Source organism: Drosophila ananassae, chromosome 3L, assembly GCF_017639315.1.
Source record: "Drosophila ananassae strain 14024-0371.13 chromosome 3L, ASM1763931v2, whole genome shotgun sequence".
In the NCBI taxonomy this organism is placed as follows: Eukaryota; Metazoa; Arthropoda; class Insecta; order Diptera; family Drosophilidae; genus Drosophila; species Drosophila ananassae.
Genome location: NC_057929.1, coordinates 13,474,853 through 13,493,986, shown reverse-complemented (window position 1 = coordinate 13,493,986; position 19,134 = coordinate 13,474,853). Strand labels below are relative to the sequence as shown.

Below are 19,134 nucleotides of genomic sequence, written 5' to 3'. Positions count from 1 at the left end.
GGATCTGGTATTGGAAAACGGATAAAAATGAGTGTTGAAAAACTCCCAAAGTAAGCGTATCTTTTTTTCATACAATACATTTCTCCAAAATATAAACACAACAGATATACACAAATTACATTGGCTGAAAAATAGTTTACAGACTCCAAACAATAATGAAACCGATACCCGACCGGTGAGTGTGCTGCTGAGCCTCCAGTTACAGCTTCCTGACCTTTTCGTGTAATTTCAGATGGCTGGATTATAGTCCGATCGGAGAACGTGTTCCCGGGACTCGATTCATAGCCTTCAAGGTGCCGCTGCGTGAGGTAAGTTGACCGAAAGCCCTCCACCGCACTACCAAATGGCCAAAAACCGGTTGCCAGGAGACCCCCAATTGATGGATGCGTCCCTTAAGAAGGACCACCAACCTGGCAAGGCCTCTAAAAATAAATAACAACGGACGGGCGAAATTTGTGCATTGTAATTATGCATAAAAGTGGCAACTGGAACAACATGCGGCAAAGGACCCCACATGAATATTAAATTAAATTGTTTTTGCTTAATTAAATAACGCCATGGAGCTGGCAGGGAGACCCTACCTTTATTAATTGCCTCGCCGCCGGCCAGTTCGCATAAATTGAGCAATTTTTAGCATGTAATGTAATACCGGCCTGTATTTGCCTTCCATCCGTCCATCTGCAGCATGTCAGCGCCAAAGTCAGCCAGGAGAAGCTACGCCTGGCGCCCGAGTCGCTTCTGGAGGCTGTCCCCGACCTGGGACTCATCATCGACCTGACCAACACGAGTCGCTACTATAATCCGGAATCCTTCACCTCCAACGATGTGCAACACAAGAAGCTGATGGTTCCTGGCAAGGTAACCCCACCCAAGGACTTGGCAGAAAAGTAATTAAACAAATTTTATTTTATTTGTATTGTTCTTAAGCTTATTTTTAATTCTACACTTTCTATAAACACATTTACACCAAATAGGAAATAATTTCCTGAAAGCAAAAATTGTCATACGAAATGTTCCATATAACTAAATATTTTACGGTTTTAAGAAACCGTGAAAATGATTTGGCTTAAATACTGTAGGACTGATGAATTTTCTGCTTGTTCTATTACAGATTTTGTCGTCTTGTGACCAATTTTCTCGAAGACAATGAGGATAATGGTAAGTGCCTTAAAACATCCCACACATTGTGGCCTTTGAGCCATGGAGCCGTGGGAAACGCTTTCCCGTCAAATATGCAGATGCAGATGCAGATGCATATCTGTCAACACAATTAGAGCCGCAAAATATGCAAACAAATATCAAACGGGCATCCGCAATTACCACGTATCCTAATCCCAGGCCGCACTGCCTCCAAGATTCCTATCAGTCGGCAAGCGCACAGCAAACATGGCCAGAGCAGTGAAATGCTGGCAGTGCTCGCAGCTAAGTGCCTGAAAAGAGAAATACTCTATTTAACCCTTTAGCAGCCAACTGGTGCACCGGTGTGGGCGCTCACACACACTCAATCAGTCAGTCAGTCAGTTGGGCGGCCTTTGAGTCTGTCTGTCTGCCAGTCAGGAGCCGGGCAAACAAATCACTTACGAGGCTTAGTCATGTCGAGAGTGGGGAAAAGGCATTTCCAATTATGCGCAAAGGCATGCGCAGCCAGCTCCAAGCCGCTTTTCATTTATGTTTTCATAATTGAGAGAATTTCCAGATGCTTTTCTACACAGAGAAAAGTTACACGTTCGCAACAATGGGGGATATCTGTTTTGATTTGTTTTAAAACTCTTACCATCTTGTGGCAATTTTACACGCTTTTCCATTTCATTAAACTCTTTGTTTATTAATATTTTGTATTTTATGATTTTCTTTATCCACCGAACAGATTGTGAGAAACTTATTTTAATATGAATGTCTAAAGATTATTGAAAGTATGCTAATGAACACTAAGTATCTCTTTGGGGTATGCAATCCCCAACTGGTTGAGTTCATAATTTTTGTGGCCGTGGGCGTGAGTAAACTTTGTTCGAAGGCACCTTCCTCCTGCGATAATGTATGTGCGAACCGATTTGCCTCACAATATGCAAAAATGCCAGCTAGAATATCTTGTCCGATACGAATCCGTTTTAGGGCTTAATTAAAACACGATGTGGCGCCATGAAAAGTCGCGTCAAGCACAACAATAAATAAATACGCTAAGTCTGCCAACATATTTACAAGGAAACAAATCACGAAAATAAGTCAAGTCCGAGGTGGTCCCAACTTGTCAACGGCCAATGAGGCAGACGAGGTAAAAACAATCCAGGTGAAGTCGTTGTTTTGGCACAGTGGTATCTTCGAAGACTAAAATCTATTTAAATTGTAAAAGCAAGTGTGATATTTGAACTATTTGAAAGTATAACTGAAGGATATTTGAACTTTAAAAACTTAAATCTATTTAAAAGTTATTGTAATGAAGTGGATATGGAAGTATTTTAACTGAATTGAAGTATTTAAAAGTGTTTCTGAATAATATCTGAGATTATTTGAAAATCTATTTGAAAACTATAAAAATATAATGGAATGGCAGCCTTAAATCATCAGTAATAATACAGTTTTTATAGCTTAATTCATAATGTAATAAATATTATACACAGTTTAAGTTTAGCTTAATAATATCCATAACTTGTCTATTAAGGATAAACACTATTTAAACCACTGTATCATATCAAAGAGGATGCGCAGCCCGGTCTCGTAATTTAATTTCGTTTCTCGTTTTGCCTGTAAGTTGGCTTAAAAGCCCCAAACATGACGTACTGGCTGACTGGCAGCTTCGCCTGCTGCCAATGACCAAAACAAGCGGGCCAAGACCGAAACCCGCACCCGCATAGTGCACAAAGCCGGAGTCGGGGCCACTGCGACCTGGTGGGTTGTCTGAAAGCCCCGAGACCCCTAGACCATCCCCCCAAAGATCCCTCCCGCTGACATGTTTTTGTGAAATTTATAGCCAATGTTATTATTGGCAGAGCGCGCTGTTTTCTAGATTTAGCTCAGGTCGCTTCTGCTTTTATGCCAAATTGCCAGGCCGGTTTTCTGTTGCGGTCTCGCTGCGTGGGTGTTGCCAATGGGGCGTGGAGCGGTAAGCAAAGCAGGGGAGCCTTAGCCGAGGGGTTTGGGTCGCGGAGGACATTCCTGTGGCCGTGTTTGCAATGAAATTTGTAGCAATTTGCCGCAACATGTGGCACTGCGCAAAGTCTGGTGAGCATTCCTCCCCAAATATCACCGAATCGCCTCATCATCCAACGTTTGCCAGACATTCAGGTAAAGAAAAACTATTTCGATTTTCAGATAAACTGATCGGAGTTCACTGCACCCACGGCGTCAATCGGACTGGATATCTCATTTGCTACTTTATGATCACCAAAATGAACAAATCGCCGTCGGAGTCTATTGAGAGTGCGTAGGACCCTGGATTTGATCCTTCCCAAACATAAAGTGTAATCATTCCCTACCCTATATTCATCTGCAGCTTTTGCTGCGGCCCGCGGCCACGAGATTGAACGCCAGAACTACATGAGCTCGCTGAGGAAGCTTTCGGGCAAGGAGTCAAAGAAGGAGTGCTCCTCCTCGAAGGAAACCAGTGTGGAGAGTCAGTACCACCACGACGATCATTATGACCACGACGGTAAAAGCCATCATTCGCGCTATGAGTCTGGCGACAGGCACTACCAGAGTAGAAGCTACCAAAGGGGCGGCAGAGGCTACTACCCCCGACACAACTCCAGTAAGTACTTAGTAATTAGTGTAATCAACGGGGAGAGAAAATAAACCACACCTTTTAGATTAGAATTCGTTAGAAATATCAAACTTCCATAAAGTATCTATAAAATTGAATGTGATTAAATTTTAGGAGGTAACTATTACAATGGTCCCTACCAAAATAACTGGCGGGACAGAAGAGGATATCCTCCTAACGGGAACCATCAACACCGATATTACCCAAGGGAAAAGCACTATTCTAATTATAATCGCTATGTGGGTAACAACAACAGGGATTACAGTGGGGATTGGCGAAGCACTAGGAGGCCATATCACAAGCCTTATTACCAAAACAATAACTGGTCTCATCAGAAGAATTGGAGGCAGGATCGCGACGATCGCCAGCCATACTATCGATCGAGCAGCAGCTACCACCGCTCCTCGAGGGACTATAGTCGCGATTATTCTAAACGGGATCGCGATCACTACGACCGGGACGATTCCAAAAGAAGCTACAGAGAAAAGAGCTACTACAAGGATGATAGTGACTAGCTTATTATATTCGAATTGTCTTCATTATAATCTTTTTACAATGTAAAAACCCTGAACAATCTTTTAATAAATTTCCAATGACAGTTTGGCCAATTTGTAAATTATTGTTAATTACAGGCAACAGCAAGAACAACAATTAAAATTCATTTACAACACGATCGAGTTGAGGCCGCCGGGTAATGGTAGTTAACAAGCAGTCGGCACAGATCGTGTGAAGATACAATAAAAGCCGAGAAAAATTTGCATCTCGATAAGAGCGTCCGAGGAGAGCGCGTGAAATTCCTGGAAATTAGTGATCATGATGGCAAAGGCGGTGCCAGCGGCTCAGCTCCTGTGTCAAAACAAATGCCAGGACGGTCTGGCATCTACAGTGGTTTAAGGATCCTGATGCAGCCTACCTACCTCAATCAAAATGGGATGTAAACTACAAATTTAAGTGCACAGCTAGTTTAATTTTTTTGATTAAATATAAATTTTTGGTTACTAATTTAGTCTGCAATTTATTTTTATTTTTTAGTCAATGTACCAGGGTATATGTATTCTGGCCAAACCTGTCAGATTGACGGCTCCTGATCGTTTCATTATTTCGTCATGGTGGTCAAATGTCAACTTATTAGCATAAACGCTGCTGCTGTCGCCTCCGCCCATCGAATTTTGTATATATTTTTGTTGTATTGCGTTTACCCCCTCGGGCTCCGATCGGCGCTTTATCTTTGCGCAATCTTATCTGGGCCGCACGATCAACGATTGTCATTATGGCCCGGGGTCCGGGACCGGCACTCCGGGTCTGAGGCTCCGACAGCGACAAATCGTTGGCCATTACAATGGCCAGGCTGGCCAGGGATGGCGGCGGAGCAGGACCTGCGAGGGAGAAGAGGGATCGAATCGATCGACTGGGATCCGATCCGATCTGATCTGACTGCCCGATAAACGCCTGTTGTGTGTGTGGCATGTGGCGTAAAGTTGTTTGTTGCGCTTAATTGGACAGCGTTTCATTTCGCGGTGTTTTTTTCTACCTGTTTGCTTCCTTTATTCGCTACTTATTTTTAGCATCTGATTGACCCAAAGACAAGTCCAACTGGCATCCAGGGAAAGTGCCAGCAACTGCTTCAGATGGTGGTCATTGGATTGAAGGATATTTGAAACTGCAAACTTGTAACTTCTTTTAAAAATAATAAGTATAAGAATGGATAAGTATTTATTTCAGGTAAATTATTCAAGGATTCGCCTCACTTGAAAAGGATATGGTATCATGTGGATCCTTTGGTTGTGCCGACAATTCCATAAATCCCTGCATCAGCCCAAAACGGCCAATTGTCAGTTGCGTGCGGTTAAAGTATTTTATTTTTTTCCCAACAGACACATTTTTTCGACTCATATTTTTTTCTTGTTCGGCTTTTTGTTTAGTTTATGACCGCAAGGGACGACGACTGGAAAGTGTGGCCAATTTCCAGCGACTGTGCCGGTCTGGGGGCCCATTTATCTTAGCATAACTTGGAGCGCGATAATTGCATTCCATGCGGCATTGGAATCGGCCAAGTTGCATTGGCCAAGATCGAGGAGCGAGACCGATTCCGAGGCCACTTTGAAGTTCGTTGCGAACAATTAGCCATGGCCCATAAATTGCCATCTCATATGTGCGCGGCGAAAAAGGAAGCGAGGCATTGATTTAAATAATAGTGTTTAACTTTGCCACTCCATCCATTTCCAAACCGTGCCGACTGCAAATCCGTGGCCGAGGCGACAATTACCTGGCCATTTCAATTAGCCGGAACCAAACAAAAGGTGAGCTCCTCTTCGACTGAGTCAATCATGGGACTGGTATCAATTCAACGGCAGGCCAATCCTGACCATTCCGGCCGGACCAATTGTTATGGGCCGGCTTTTGTCTGGCTCATGTGATTTACGGTGTCGCCCTGTCTGGCTGATAAAGAGGTCTGATAGATTGGGAAAAGTGCATCAATGGGTACGATGAGGTGATCCAAAGCATCCTGGTTGCAACAAAGAAACAGGGAAATATTGAATATCCTTTAAGCTTTTAAAATGTGGCTTAAAGGAAACATTTTATGGAAATTAAAGGTTGAGTTTTTATTTTTATTTAAATTGGTTATAGGCTAAAGAAAGCCTTTCTCTAAATTGAATTAATTTTTATACAATTTTTTGGGGAAAAATATGGTCCATCTCCTGGGGATTCATCACACCCTTGAGTCTCTCGTCCCATCAATAAAATCGATACGTTGAAACACAGTTCGGTGAGGTCCAGCCCACTTTCAATTGAAACGCAATTCAGGGGATTCCTGCAACACTTACCATTTATCGCCGTACGCAATCTTAATTAAAATCCGCCCCCAGATAAAAACAAATGTTTACTTTAAAGCCGATAGGGATCGGATCGAACAATCAGCAATTGCGGTCCCGCAAAATCGATTCAGTTCGATTCGATTCGTGTTCGCGTTGAAAACTCACGAATCTGGGCAATTAAAGCCGCCGCTTCCACCGAAGGGCGAGAGTTTATCGTCGATTCTTTGTTTGCGATATGGATGCAAGGCACGCACATGACCCTCCCAATCATTAAAAGGACTCGAAACTGGGATACAAACTGGTTAAAACTACAGTGTCTGGATGTACGACCCAGGAGGAAAACAAGGCGAGAAAACATGAGTTTTTGGTAAAGTTAATGGCACCATTTTAGGTTTAAGGATTTGTGTAAAAGTTGTGTTAAAAATTAAAGAAAATAAAGTATGAAAACTGATGTACTACTTGGTCTGAATTTTTTCCTGTGCAACAATAGAGGCCATCAATTTGAGTTACTAAGAAAAACCCAGATCTGGAACTCCCACTGAATGCATTCTTGGCCATCTACTTATCCTTGGCTATCGCATTATCCTTTCCATCTTTTTTTTTGGCTTTGGCGCCGGAGCATAAACTTTATTGTCGCCACATTGCTGTTGCATACTTAATGGCGCCACAGCGACAAAATACACGAAAAATGTGCCAGGCTTGAGTGTCAACGAACTTTAAAACGAGCTCGAAAAATGGGAAACTCTGCCACCCACCCACACGGAGGCCAGTACTTTCTCACCCACCTCCCCCATTGGAAATTCCATTTTCGGCAAATATTTGTGCAAGTCAGCAGCTCAGCTCCATTTTGGGACAATTCACCCCTTACTTCTCCTAGGACTTGTCCTTATTTTTTCGTTATCATTCGGACTGCATACAATGGGCTGGGCAAATTGCTTAGAGACTTGGCTGGCAAATGTTTTGGAAATATCTCAAGTGCTATTTATTTTGAAGGGGTCCAAAACCGCAGGGTGGTTTACATCTCAAGCTTTGCTGGTGGTGTCGCTGGGTGGATGGGTTTTATGTCCAACGCCTCGAGCTGCAAGGAAATTTTTGAAGATAAGCTGTGCAATAAAATTCGAAACACTTATATCACCTGTATGGTAACCCCCGTGAAAAATATGAACACAAATTCTTCACACAAGCTTTATTGGTTATTTTTATGACATTTTATTTAAAGTTCAGAATTTCAAAGCCATAAGCTCTATTAAGAAACTTATCAAAGCCAGACTGTAACCCAGAGCCAAGGCAATCGCCGACGTTAGAAAGTGATTCAAGCCCAGGGGCTTTGCCTCCAAGTGCTCCGTCACTGTGTAGTTTAGATATCCTAGACTGACAGCCTCACGGAACGAATCAAGTTTCATTTTATCCAACACACCAGACTCGAAGCCATTAAACATAGACCTGCTTAAATGGTGTTTCAAAAACCAAGTATTTCCCATGGGAAACCCGGCGAACAAAAAGCAGAAATCGATTGGAATCCGACGGAACTTCGGGTGTCTCAGAAAGTGCTGAGCATATTCAAACATTCCCCAGCGATCGGGAAATAGCACATAGGCATAGTTTTGATCCAGATTATTGCGGTATTTGAGTAAAGTTTCCGATGGAACAGTTCTAACGACAGGCCGAAGTATATCCGGTATATAGTGCCTTTCAAAAAGGGCACGATCGTATGGATCAATGAGGATGGGAATACCACTTTCCTCCAGTTCTTCAAAAGTGGTAATCTCACTTTCGAATACCTCAGAGATCATCATACTTTTCAGCAATCCCGAGTACTCCGTGGAGTACACAAATCCAGCAATGAACAGAATAGCAAAGATGATGTATTTTTCTCCTCCGTAAATGTTTGCCAGCTTGAAGGCTCCAAACAAAAGTGAGTTGAATACTTCCAGAAGTTGTCTGCTGAAGTCCCATCTTCCGATTTTCGCCCTGTGAATCAGGCTCATGAATCCTGCAATAAGGATCACATAAGTCGCCACACAAAGCCAAACATGGGCATTGAAGGGAGCCGTCAAATATCGATAAGGTAAAAGGGGCTTGGCGTGGGGCACAATCACATTTGCTGCAGCCATTCTGATCTCAGTGGTCACTGAGAAATATATATTCTTCGACAGAGCATCTGCACACATGTCAACTTTATTATTTTGAATGGCTAGGGTGCAGTTTTGCGGAGAATCACTTCCAGTATATACTGGAACAAAAGTGGCATTCCTAGATCTGAGGAATGCCAAAGCAAACTTCATGTAGTAGCCAGTGTGTACTATTTTCCCCTGAAAATTTGTGTAAATAAAGCTGCGAGGTACATTGTTGTAGGCTGCAACTCGAACAGGATAGCGATGCAGATTTCCAAAGGAATCGCGAAAGACGGCATAGTCCTTTGCAGTCGTGGCTCTCAGCCTCAGGTTGGGAAAAAGTAGTTTGTCGTACGAAATGCCACTCAAAGTAGAGTGGATCAGGATCTTAGTGTATCCCAGCTTGAAGGCAAAGTTTATAAAGTGCTTCCATTTATTCTCCTCCATTTCGACATCGATTACCAGCAGGAAGTCTGACAATTGAAATTGTAGATCAAGTTTTCTGAAAAGCTCGTAGGGAGGTCTGTTTTCCATTACCACAAATAGTTTGTTGTCATCTCCTAAATTATCTTTCAAGGAGGTGGCATTTAAAAATTCACTCGAAGTATAAATTAGATGACTTATTGATTGAGCCACTGTTTCATTATTTAATTTATCCTTTTGGTTACAGAGATATATGTTTGTGGTTGTGAGAAGCTTTTCGTTCAGTCCATTTATAATTTCAAGTAAACTGGCTTCAGTTTTTAGGAGAAACAATAATGATAGAAATATTATTTTGAAGTTCATCTAAAAGACATAAAAGAATGATAGTGTTAGTAAGATTCTAAAAAGACTGAAAGGAAACACAAATTATATAAAATGTTATAGCCCCTCTAAAGATTAATCGACTTTTTCCCATCATTCTCTAAAGCTCCTTGATCTCTTGAGTAATCTTTATTTTTGTAACAACTTCACGACATCAAGAAGTATGTGAAAAAGGCAAAGCAAAGCACTGAATAAGAAAAGCAAAGCATACATCACAACATCAATCCGTCACTCAATCAACTTCAACATCAACATCACCGCCTCCCAGATACCCGGCACTCGTCCTCCTCTTTCCCATGAGCTGCTGAATCCTTCGTCTGAATGCCAGGAATCCACTCATGCGCCTGGCCGTCAACTCGATGACAAAACTAAGGAGGGCCATGAAGTAACCCAGGGCCAGAGCAATTGCCGGCATGACGAAATAATCGAGTCCCAGTGGCATCGCCTCCATGTTCTCCGTGACAAGAAAGTCTACATAGCCCACGCGAACGGCCTCGAAGTCGGCGTCCAGGGCCAGTTTCCGGGTAAGACCGCTCTCGAAGGCCCAGTACCAGGCCTGGCCTAAGTGATATTTAAGGAACCAGCGCTTCCGCATGGGAATTCCAGTGTAGAGAAAGGCAAAATTGATGGGAATCCTCAGTAGCTTTGGATGCCGCAGAAATTGCTGAGCATAATCGTACAGTGCCATCCGATCCGAGAAGAGTACATAGGCATAGTCCTGATCGAAGGAGTTCCGATGCTTTAGAAGGTCTTCGGAGGGCACTGTTTCCATCACGGACCAAAGGATTTCCGGCATGTTGTACTTGGCAAAGAGTGTCCTGTCGTATGAATCCACTAAGAGGGTTATGTTGCTGGCGGCCAAGGACTCGAAGCTGTCGATCTGCTTCTCGAAAACTTCAGAGATCAGCATACTCTTCAGCAATCCCAAATACTCCGTTGAGTATACGAATCCAGCAATGAAGAGCACACCAAAGAGTATATATCGCTCCCGGCCATGGATTTCCTTCAGATAGAAGCCACTGAACAAGAGAGAACTGAAGACCTCGAGCAGGTGTTTGCTAAAGTCCCACTTTCGACTTCGCAGCCAGTGAATGAAACTGAGGAAGCTCACCACCAGGATCACATAGGAGCCCAAACAAAGCCACACGCTCCACTGGAAGGGTGCCGTCAGATATCGATAGGAGTGCAGGGGCTTGGCGTGGGTTACCAGGACGTTGGCCGAGGCGATCCTGAATCCGTGAGTCAAAGAAAAAGCCGGAGGATTGGCTGCCAGGGCATCGGTACACAAATCTACGGTTTCGTTTTGCAAAACCAACGTACAGTTTCGCGGTGAGTCGTTGGGCGTGTGAAAGGGCACGAAAGTGCCATTTCTCCTGTCCAAAAAGGCTCGGACAAATCTCAGATAGAATCCAGCGTACACCCTGTTGCCCCATTTGTCATTGTAGATCAAAGCTCGGGGTGTATTGTTGTAGACAGCCACTCGAACAGGATAGCCGTAGAGATTGTTGAAGGAGCCTCGCACGGAGAGGTAGTGCACTATGGTGGATTCTTCTATAAGAACATGTGGAAATATTATTTTGTGATAGAGCTTGTCGTTGTATATGTTGTAGAAAAGTATGTGGACATAGCCCTCATGAAAGAGGTGAATAACAAAGTCCAACCACTGCTCTTCCTTCTCCAGATCCCTGGGATTCTTCATAACTATTATGAATTCTGCTTGCTGGAATTGCAGATCCAGTTCCCGAAAGAACTCATATGGTGGCTGATTATTACTTAAAATAATAAATAGTTTGTTTTCGGCTCCCAAATTGTATTGTAGTTCAGTGGCATTGAAGTTGTTAGTATAGATCAGCAGAGAAATGGATGGCATTTGACGGAGATATTTTGATTCGAAAGCTAGAAGTATGTCAGACTGATTGCAGTATAAAATATTGGTGGTGATAAGCAGGATGTTGTTGAGTTCTTGTAGGATATTGTTCAGGCTATGGGCTTTCTTAAAGTAGATAGTAATACATAGAAGATGAAGTAAGAGTTTGTAAGATTTGAAGAGAAGCATCTGAAAGATAGACAGATTAGAATTCTAGAAAGTAAGAGTTAAAGTGAGAGAGATGAATTGAGAGATGGATGTTAGGTGAAAATTGGAAGTTGTTTTCTTTAATATTTGTTGTTTTCCAAAACGGAATTAGAGTCACACCCAAATTCTTACATCTGATCCGATCGAGATAATTTATGTATGGTCACGACCACTTCCACTTTGTCGAATTCTTTTCGCAGTCTCGAACTCAATTAGCACCGACAATAGACATGAATATACATAGATGGGATTTGGAATGGGAATGGGAATTTGTCTAATCGATTGACCAACTCATAAATATTCCATTCCACCTGATTGACTCCGGGGCAATTAACACTCCAACACGATCCCACCCACGCATCCTATCCTCGGCGGCGGCAATTGGGGCACTTTATACTGATTAAATATATATTTAGCTTATCTATTCTCATGCGCGTGCAAAATCGGGGCTGATCGTGTCAATATTTTCGCGCAGAGACAAAGGAGCAGTCATGGGAAGCGGCTGCCATCACGAACTCGGCGAGTGAATGGAAAATACCAAAGTCTGAAGCGCCATTTTCTCTTTATCTAAATATAGAGGATCCAATCGAGAGGTTATCCAATCAGAACGATGTATATTTTCTGAAGGGGAAGTCCCCTAAAATGCATGTGTTCATTTTTTCCAGTGCCCTTTTTCTCTTGCCTGATTAACGGCTGTCAGTCACTGTACTGGCTAACTACTGTATCTTTGGGATACGCATGTACATCTCTTGAGTTGGGTTAACAAATTAAGCGCTGAGATGCGTGCTGAATGCCCCACAAAATGCAGAACGGACAGCTGGTGGGAATCCAATTGAAAATGTCTGAGCTTTTGCTTTTGCTTTTTTTCCAGCTCGTTCAGTGGGTCAATGTACGGGTGGTCTTGGTGGTCCAAAGTGGTAATTAGCGTTGGATAATAACGGATAACGGTATAAGGTTAAGGACCTGAGAGTCAATCTTTCTTTCAGATGTTATTTGGTTTTTATCTTGAGAAGGGTACTGTCTGAGATGGTTTTAAAATGTGTTATTAAAGTGTCACTTGATTATTTGGTTAAGAAGCTAAATGGGCTGTGAAGTTTGCCAATTAGTTTACTTATATCTGTTAGTTTTAACTATTGCTTATCCATATCCCCTCTAAGCCCCTAAGTAAACTCCTTTACCAACTCTGCCGGCATTCCTCAGATGACTCATACGCACAGTAGTCCACCGACCACCATTCCACTTGCAATAAAGAGTAAATAATTAATAAGATAAGGATATCCACTTGCACGAGCGCAAAATCCAGCCGGGGGCTGAAGGTCAAACTAATAATGATTTAGATAATCAAAGAGTGGCTAAGCAGGAGCCACAATCCCAGCCCGAAGAGCTTACCCGAAAGATGACGGCAAGAGTTAAGCTGCAATGCGAAGCACTTGAACCTGTTGCTACCAAAAGAGCCCCAAGGCTTCTGCTGAAAACCAAACAAAACGGCCAGGGAGCGCCGTCGCGGATTCTTCGCTCTGCTCCAGAGCAGACAGTGGAGACCCCTGAGATCGTACATGCAGCCAGACCATAAATACCGAAGGGTTACGCCTATTTTTACACGCAGCCGAGTGCATTTCCTCGTACTTGGGCCATGAGCGCACAAATATTAAAACGATGCGACGTGACAGATTACAAAACGTTTGACACCAGCGCCAAAGCCGCCACAAGATGATGCCCCAAAAAACAAAAACAAAGCCGGGCCTAAGAAGCCATGGGATCTGGCGATGGAGGGGACAACGAGTAGTGGTTCCATCTGTATCTAAAGCTGAAGATGAGGCCAGATCTGAGGCCGAAGCTGCAACTGCAACTGCAAAGGCAGTAAAGCAGCAGCCACTTGCCACACGACGATGACGAAGAGTAGCACGCTGCTGCATAGTGGTTAAATAATATTTAAAAAAAAACAAGGTATTATTTAAAATTAATTTTTTAAATATAATATAAAATAAAGTTTATTTCTACGCTATTCTTGCACTTTTTTCACAGAACTTTTATGTTATATTTGTAGTTTTTAGTGTAGTGTGTAACTAAAACTATTAAATTATCCAAAAATTAGTATCTTATTCTATATGAAAATATAAATATTTTTAATACAATTTCAGACACTGTACATTTTTAAAGTCACGAGTCTGGGGCTACCACGGACTACGGAAAGTAAATTGGCTCCGGGCCATGGCTCCTCGGACTCCTCAACTGGGAGCCTGGAACTTCACACTGAAGATGGGCATGGGTATGGTTTTTTTGGGGAATGGGTTGGAGAGAAGGATGGGGAATGGTAACTGGTGGGAGGGCGCAGATCCGGAGGAGATCCGTGGAGAGCGCGCGTCACAAATTAATTCGCTGATGGCGAGCCAGTTGGGGATTTTATGTTCTTTTCTGTTCAGAATAGTTCAGTTCTGGCTAGATCGGCATGATTCCCACAGTAGTCCCCCATGTTTTTTTTTAGCTTGGTGGAGTGCTCTTGAGGATCTGCTCCTGCTTGTCTAGTTCACCTGCAACTGAGCAGCGGTTAAATGCGGAGGCAGCATCCATGTATCTGTATCTGTGGATGCGTCTGCTTCTGCGTCTGCCACTCGTGAGTTATGTCAGTCAGTCAGAAAGACCAGACCATGCCAGACCTGACCAGGCCACAACAGACCAGAGGTCCTCTCTTCCACTTGAGCGTGCAATTTTTCTAATTCACATCCCAGAAATCGCAGAATTCCAGATCCCAGATCCAGTCGGGAGTGGAGTCTCGCAGCAGGCGCATCGCGTAATTGACTTGGAAGTTATGAACCTTTAAATGCGATGAGCCCCTTGGATCCAGAGTCGAAACCACGGTCATGTAATTTTAATTTTCTCACATGATTGCCCCGCAAAGTCTGGCAGCGAATTGCCATTCATATGGCCATTGGCTCCTGAACTTGGCCACCTTGGTTAACTGGATTGCTATTGCCGGCTGCCACATGCAGTTGCATTTTCAACCGAGTTGATTAGTTTGCCAGGTGGGGGCGGTATCGCTTGCTCAAAAAATCATCGTTATAATTATGAAAGAAGTTCTAAAAGGGGTTTTTGAATAATCAGTAAGCTTTAAAACTAAACTTCCAGTAACACAGTTTAAAAATAAATTAAAAAGTTTTCGGAGAACTACTTAAAATTTAAATTAAATAAAGTGTTTTCGTGTTGACTAGTTTCAGTGAAAGTCATATTTGGATACAATTTGCATATAATTATCTCTTTTATTTACATCCTGTTCTGGAAACTGCGCAAAATCTTGTTAGATTCGGTTCTAATCCAGCCTCCAACTTGCGCACCTGTTGTCTATATTTATGTCCAGTGCTAATTATGAAGATTGTCGATAGAATTCGAGTGCAGTTCCCATGGCAGTTATTAGACTCTACTAATTAATCGAGGAATGCCAATTGATGAAAAAGATTTTTATTTTTGGCGGGCTAATAAATGCAAATTTGACTTTAAAATCCAAAAAGAGTCACAGCGCGAAATTCGTCAGCTCAGCCCTCCAGATCGTTTTGGTTTTCGACACTCGGCCAGTATTACGAGTATTTTTATTCATGTTTATAAGCGAGAAGAGATTTTATAAAATTCACACTAATGCGAAAATTGGTAAGGCAAAGCCCCGAATATTTCATTCAGCGGCTGGGGCATCTTTTTCTCTGGCCCAGAGCAGCTGGAGGCTATTGGCTCAATGAATTATGAGCCCGCTTCTTATGAGCGTGCAAACAGCATCCAAAATTGTGGGTGTTATGCGTTGTGGCTTAATGAAAATGTTTGGCTCTAATCTCGACTCTGGCCTACTCGGATGAGGTTGTATTTTCACCCGCCTCTGTTTCTCGGTGTGGTAGGTGGGAAACGCAGATTTATTGCGCATCAAATTACAAGAGCTGATCAAAATATTTGTCTATGACATGCCATCACCACGGTCTGGTGGCATTTCTGGCCTTAATGGCCTTGTAATGAAGCGACTACTAAGCTAATGACTCGGCTTGGAGGTGTATCTTACCACCAATTTAGATGTTAACTAGAAAGAGTTATTTTTGGTCAGCCAGAGATATTTTTGGAGAGTCTGTGTCTTCTGGTATCAGCTGGCCAAATGGTACTTTATTAGCAACTAAGTTGCTGTTGTTTACATGTACGCTAGACTTAAATCCTAGTCTGGAATTCAGATTCACTGGCTTGTAAATATTATTTGAGCAAATACGCGGGTTCTATCGATTGTTAGCACTCCCTTTTGTTCATACAGATCCGAGTTACCCAACATCAAGATCAACACATAAAACTGACCTACTTGATTTGCTCGGAAGTGCGCCTCATCTCATCCACGTTTGGACTAGGACGTTGTATAAGAACTTGGTCAAATATTATCGGCCCGGTCGGTTGGTCAGTAGGATGGAGGTGGCCCTTTGTTAATGCGAAAACCGCGTCGCTAATTAGCAAGGCATTTAGAAACACATTAACCTTTTCGCCTTGGCCTTAACCTTTCGCCAAAACAGCGTTAATTCGCAGCGAAAATATTAAAAAGGCAAATCGCGATTTGATGGCACTGATTCACAGAAGTCATAAACTGTCATAAATACAAGCGATTATAGACTGGCGCCAGCTCCAAATTAAATCGAAATCGAATCTGGAGAGATCGTGATTTTACCAATTTTGGGCCACACGCGCCGCAGGGGAAATAACTTCTTTCTTTTTGGGGGCATTCCCGGCATTTCCTTAGCAATATTTTTGGTATATTGGTAGATATATTTTGTGATTATTTTCGTATTTTGATTTGGACATTGATTGCTATTTTCGCCCCAAGTTGCCTGAGTGTTTACGCATATTTCCGTTATTGACACGCATAAATTTGTTGGTACTCGTATGTATATTTATGTAAATCTTTGCCAGTCTCAAATGCTTATTGTTTTCGCAGTGGGACTTCTCACTTCGCCGATGCTGCCGGCTCGTTGGCTCGTTAATTTCTTGGCCAAATAATTTAAGCTATTGTTACACGTGTTCCTCGCGGGATCATCAGACTCTGACAATGTCGATTTAAAATTTGTCAGCATGCTTGATTGGTATCTTTTTTTTTCGCTTTTGTGTGTGTTTTGGGAAAGTGAAATGATCATCATCCCTTTTGGGTTAAACTTTCTAGTTAAACCTTCTAGTTTTGTTATCACAAAGGATCAACAATTGTCTGAGGTCTTCGATGTGTGCACACTTCATTTGTCCAGCATTTGCGATCATGCAAAGCAGTCTGATCCGATCAATCGGCATTAAGGATCTGGGAAGTACCTCGGGGCATGGCATTCCTCAATTCAACCCTCCCGTCAAGATCTTCCGGAACAGAAGTCAGCCACGCTTTAGTGTGAACAGAAGTTCCGATCACTTTCACTTTATGGAAACTCAATGAAGCCCGTCGCATAAATTACTGGAAAATGAACTGCCCCGAGGGGTAGGGTAAGTGAAAAGCAGAGGGTTGTCTACATTTTCATTAACAGAAACTCTTGTTAGTACTGACCAAGTCCAGGCTTCCATGCGACAGTTGGCCGGCCATGGATACACAATACGGGTGCCTTTTTTCGGTAATTAATGCCTCTTCCAAAAAAAAAGGGTTCCCAGCCAAAAACAGAAAACAAATTCATTGCTCATTGTTGGCTTAATTGAATTTACTGCACACGATGCGTGTCGAGCGGTAAATTGGTAAATTGGAGGACCCTCGAAAGCCCCAAATATACAAAACTGATCACGTGTGATCCTGTGGAGTGCCTTGGTCCCCCAGAAATTTAGCCCATCAGCCACACCATCGGCGTTGAAAGGTTAACTCTGCACAAGTTCACTTCACTGGCCCATCGGCAGGGACAATCGCGGTTCTGTGGACAGCAAAGTTGGTCCGTTTTTATACTCTTTAAGATATAGGGGTATTTTGGTTATACAAAAGGATCAAAATATATTTTTATTATATTTTATTTAAGAGTTGTATGATGTCTTCTAAGGACAACCTTCTGAGATGTTAATACAACTTATAAAAAAATATGTAACCTAGTAAGAGTATCCTTCAAACTGCTTTTTGAAACTTACTACATATATGATTCGTATTTGCCTGGTTTTTGTGCTTTACTTATTTCTTGCAGATCGTTTTTCTTTTTTTAACCAACGCCCACCTTGCTCTGACTTACCTTTAGACGGCTTTTGTTGTTGGTTTTCGCGTTTATCAGTTAAGATCAGGCGGCGGCAATGGTTTGGGGCTCAAGTTTAAGTTTATCCTGTCTGCCTGCGGTTTTGGTAGTTTGTTTTCGTTTTAGTCTCTCCTTTTTTTTGGGGCAGTGAATTTTAATTAAAATATTTCTCAGGGTTTTTATTTTCTCCGAGCTGGGCTGCAACGGGGGTTTCTTTTATCTAGAAGGGGCAAGTGACTCTTCACGGTCGTGAGTGTGACACATTTGCATCAGATACGACAAGCTCGTCTCGGAAGGACACCCACAGACTCATAAATCAGACTCTGACTAAAAGAAAGAGCAGAAAAAATCCTAAAAATTGACTTGTCAGGACACCTGACATCCTCATAAATATATTTGAATTTGTTTTCTTGCTGTCTGCTCCTTTGTTTTTGGAGTTGTGAAGATTTCACACATTTTTTCTCTCGTTGGCAGTTTTTTTCACAGCGACACGACGTGGCGCCAGGACATTTCCACAGCTATTCATGTCCTGCTGCGTTGGCAAAAAAAAGGGAAGAAAAACCCCGAACTGCAGTTGCACAATAAGAATACGAATTGCGATTATGCAGTTATGGCTACTTGGAAATCTCCGTCTGGGCCAAAAATAAGTGCGGTTGGATGGTTTTCATGGATGTTTACTCTAACCACTATGTGGGTGGGATGACTTACCTCGGCTAGCCAAAAAGGTGACCTGAAAAAACACAAGAAAATTTATAAGATAGTTCGACTTTACTTTTATTCATACTCCAAAGTTCAAATCAATTAAAATTATCAGGTTTGTTGCATTCTTTTGGCCACTCGAGACTGATGGCTGAAATTTCGCATCAAACAAATTGCGATTTAATTAATTTATCATTGTCATTATCAGTTCTGACTTTCTTGTTGGGCCAAGCTGTCTCATAAATCTTCATTGAAATTGGCACAAAACGATAAAAACGATTTTATATAAGCGTTAAAAAATTTATAAAACGAAAGTAACAGTCGGCTTAGCTACGAACTGCTTGCAATCGTTCAAACGTATACTGCTTGCCTTAACAGACCTCTGTTAAAGGTTCTTCTAAGGCGTGCAACATGTTGCAATCAAACATCTATTAGTTAACATAGGTTCGAACTGTTAGGAAATGATTGAAATTCAAAAACCTCATCATGAAACTTACGCCTAATAGATTTTTTTAAGGACCTTATCTGGTGGTAATTCCCTTTATCAATTTCATCAGCATTATGGTGGGAATAAAACAAAAGAATGAGAAAAAGACGTGATAAACAAACTGTGATTTGCTTCGATTTTTTGCCATTTCATCATATGTAGGTCTCAGATATCAAAAGAATTTGTTGG

At 42.2% G+C, this 19,134-nt stretch overlaps 3 protein-coding genes across 6 annotated transcripts; 1 reads left to right on the top strand and 2 right to left on the bottom strand.

Annotated features, from left to right (window-relative positions):
• Positions 1-20: 20 nt before the first annotated feature.
• LOC6494318 (RNA/RNP complex-1-interacting phosphatase) lies at positions 21-4,759 on the top strand. Of its 4 annotated transcripts, none has more exons than XM_001960507.4 (7): positions 21-175; positions 233-308; positions 685-887; positions 1,112-1,158; positions 3,310-3,417; positions 3,491-3,745; positions 3,872-4,360. In XM_001960507.4, exons 1-7 carry the CDS (start codon positions 156-158, stop codon positions 4,270-4,272), a joined length of 1,110 nt encoding a protein of 369 aa, XP_001960543.1. In that variant the 5' UTR covers positions 21-155; the 3' UTR covers positions 4,273-4,360. The 4 variants fall into 4 exon arrangements, with proteins under 4 accessions (XP_001960543.1, XP_014762738.1, XP_014762739.1 ...); XM_014907252.3 differs by lacking the exon at positions 3,872-4,360 and adding an exon at positions 4,390-4,759 and having other exon boundaries at positions 22-175; XM_014907253.3 differs by having other exon boundaries at positions 22-175; positions 3,804-4,360.
• A 3,034-nt stretch (positions 4,760-7,793) lies between these two features.
• LOC26514939 lies at positions 7,794-9,221 on the bottom strand. The gene has a single exon (XM_014908577.1). The coding sequence runs from the start codon at positions 9,219-9,221 to the stop codon at positions 7,794-7,796; it is 1,428 nt and encodes a 475-aa protein (XP_014764063.1).
• Positions 9,222-9,690: 469 nt separating this feature from the next.
• On the bottom strand, positions 9,691-11,584 carry LOC6496249. Its single transcript, XM_032451029.1, has one exon. The coding sequence runs from the start codon at positions 11,545-11,547 to the stop codon at positions 9,724-9,726; it is 1,824 nt and encodes a 607-aa protein (XP_032306920.1). The 5' UTR covers positions 11,548-11,584; the 3' UTR covers positions 9,691-9,723.
• Between the last annotated feature and the right edge of the window lie 7,550 nt (positions 11,585-19,134).

Bases quoted from the DNA above. Each gene is read 5' to 3' on its own strand.
- LOC6494318 (XM_001960507.4), top strand. From the start codon at position 156: ATGAAACCGATACCCGACCG. The intron at 3,418-3,490 runs GTGCGTAGGACC...ATTCATCTGCAG, and splicing joins GCCGTCGGAGTCTATTGAGA to CTTTTGCTGCGGCCCGCGGC. The intron at 3,746-3,871 runs GTAAGTACTTAG...ATTAAATTTTAG, and splicing joins CTACCCCCGACACAACTCCA to GAGGTAACTATTACAATGGT.
- LOC26514939 (XM_014908577.1), bottom strand. From the start codon at position 9,221: ATGGAAAACAGACCTCCCTACGAGCTTTTCAGAAAACTTGATCTACAA.
- LOC6496249 (XM_032451029.1), bottom strand. From the start codon at position 11,547: ATGCTTCTCTTCAAATCTTACAAACTCTTACTTCATCTTCTATGTATT.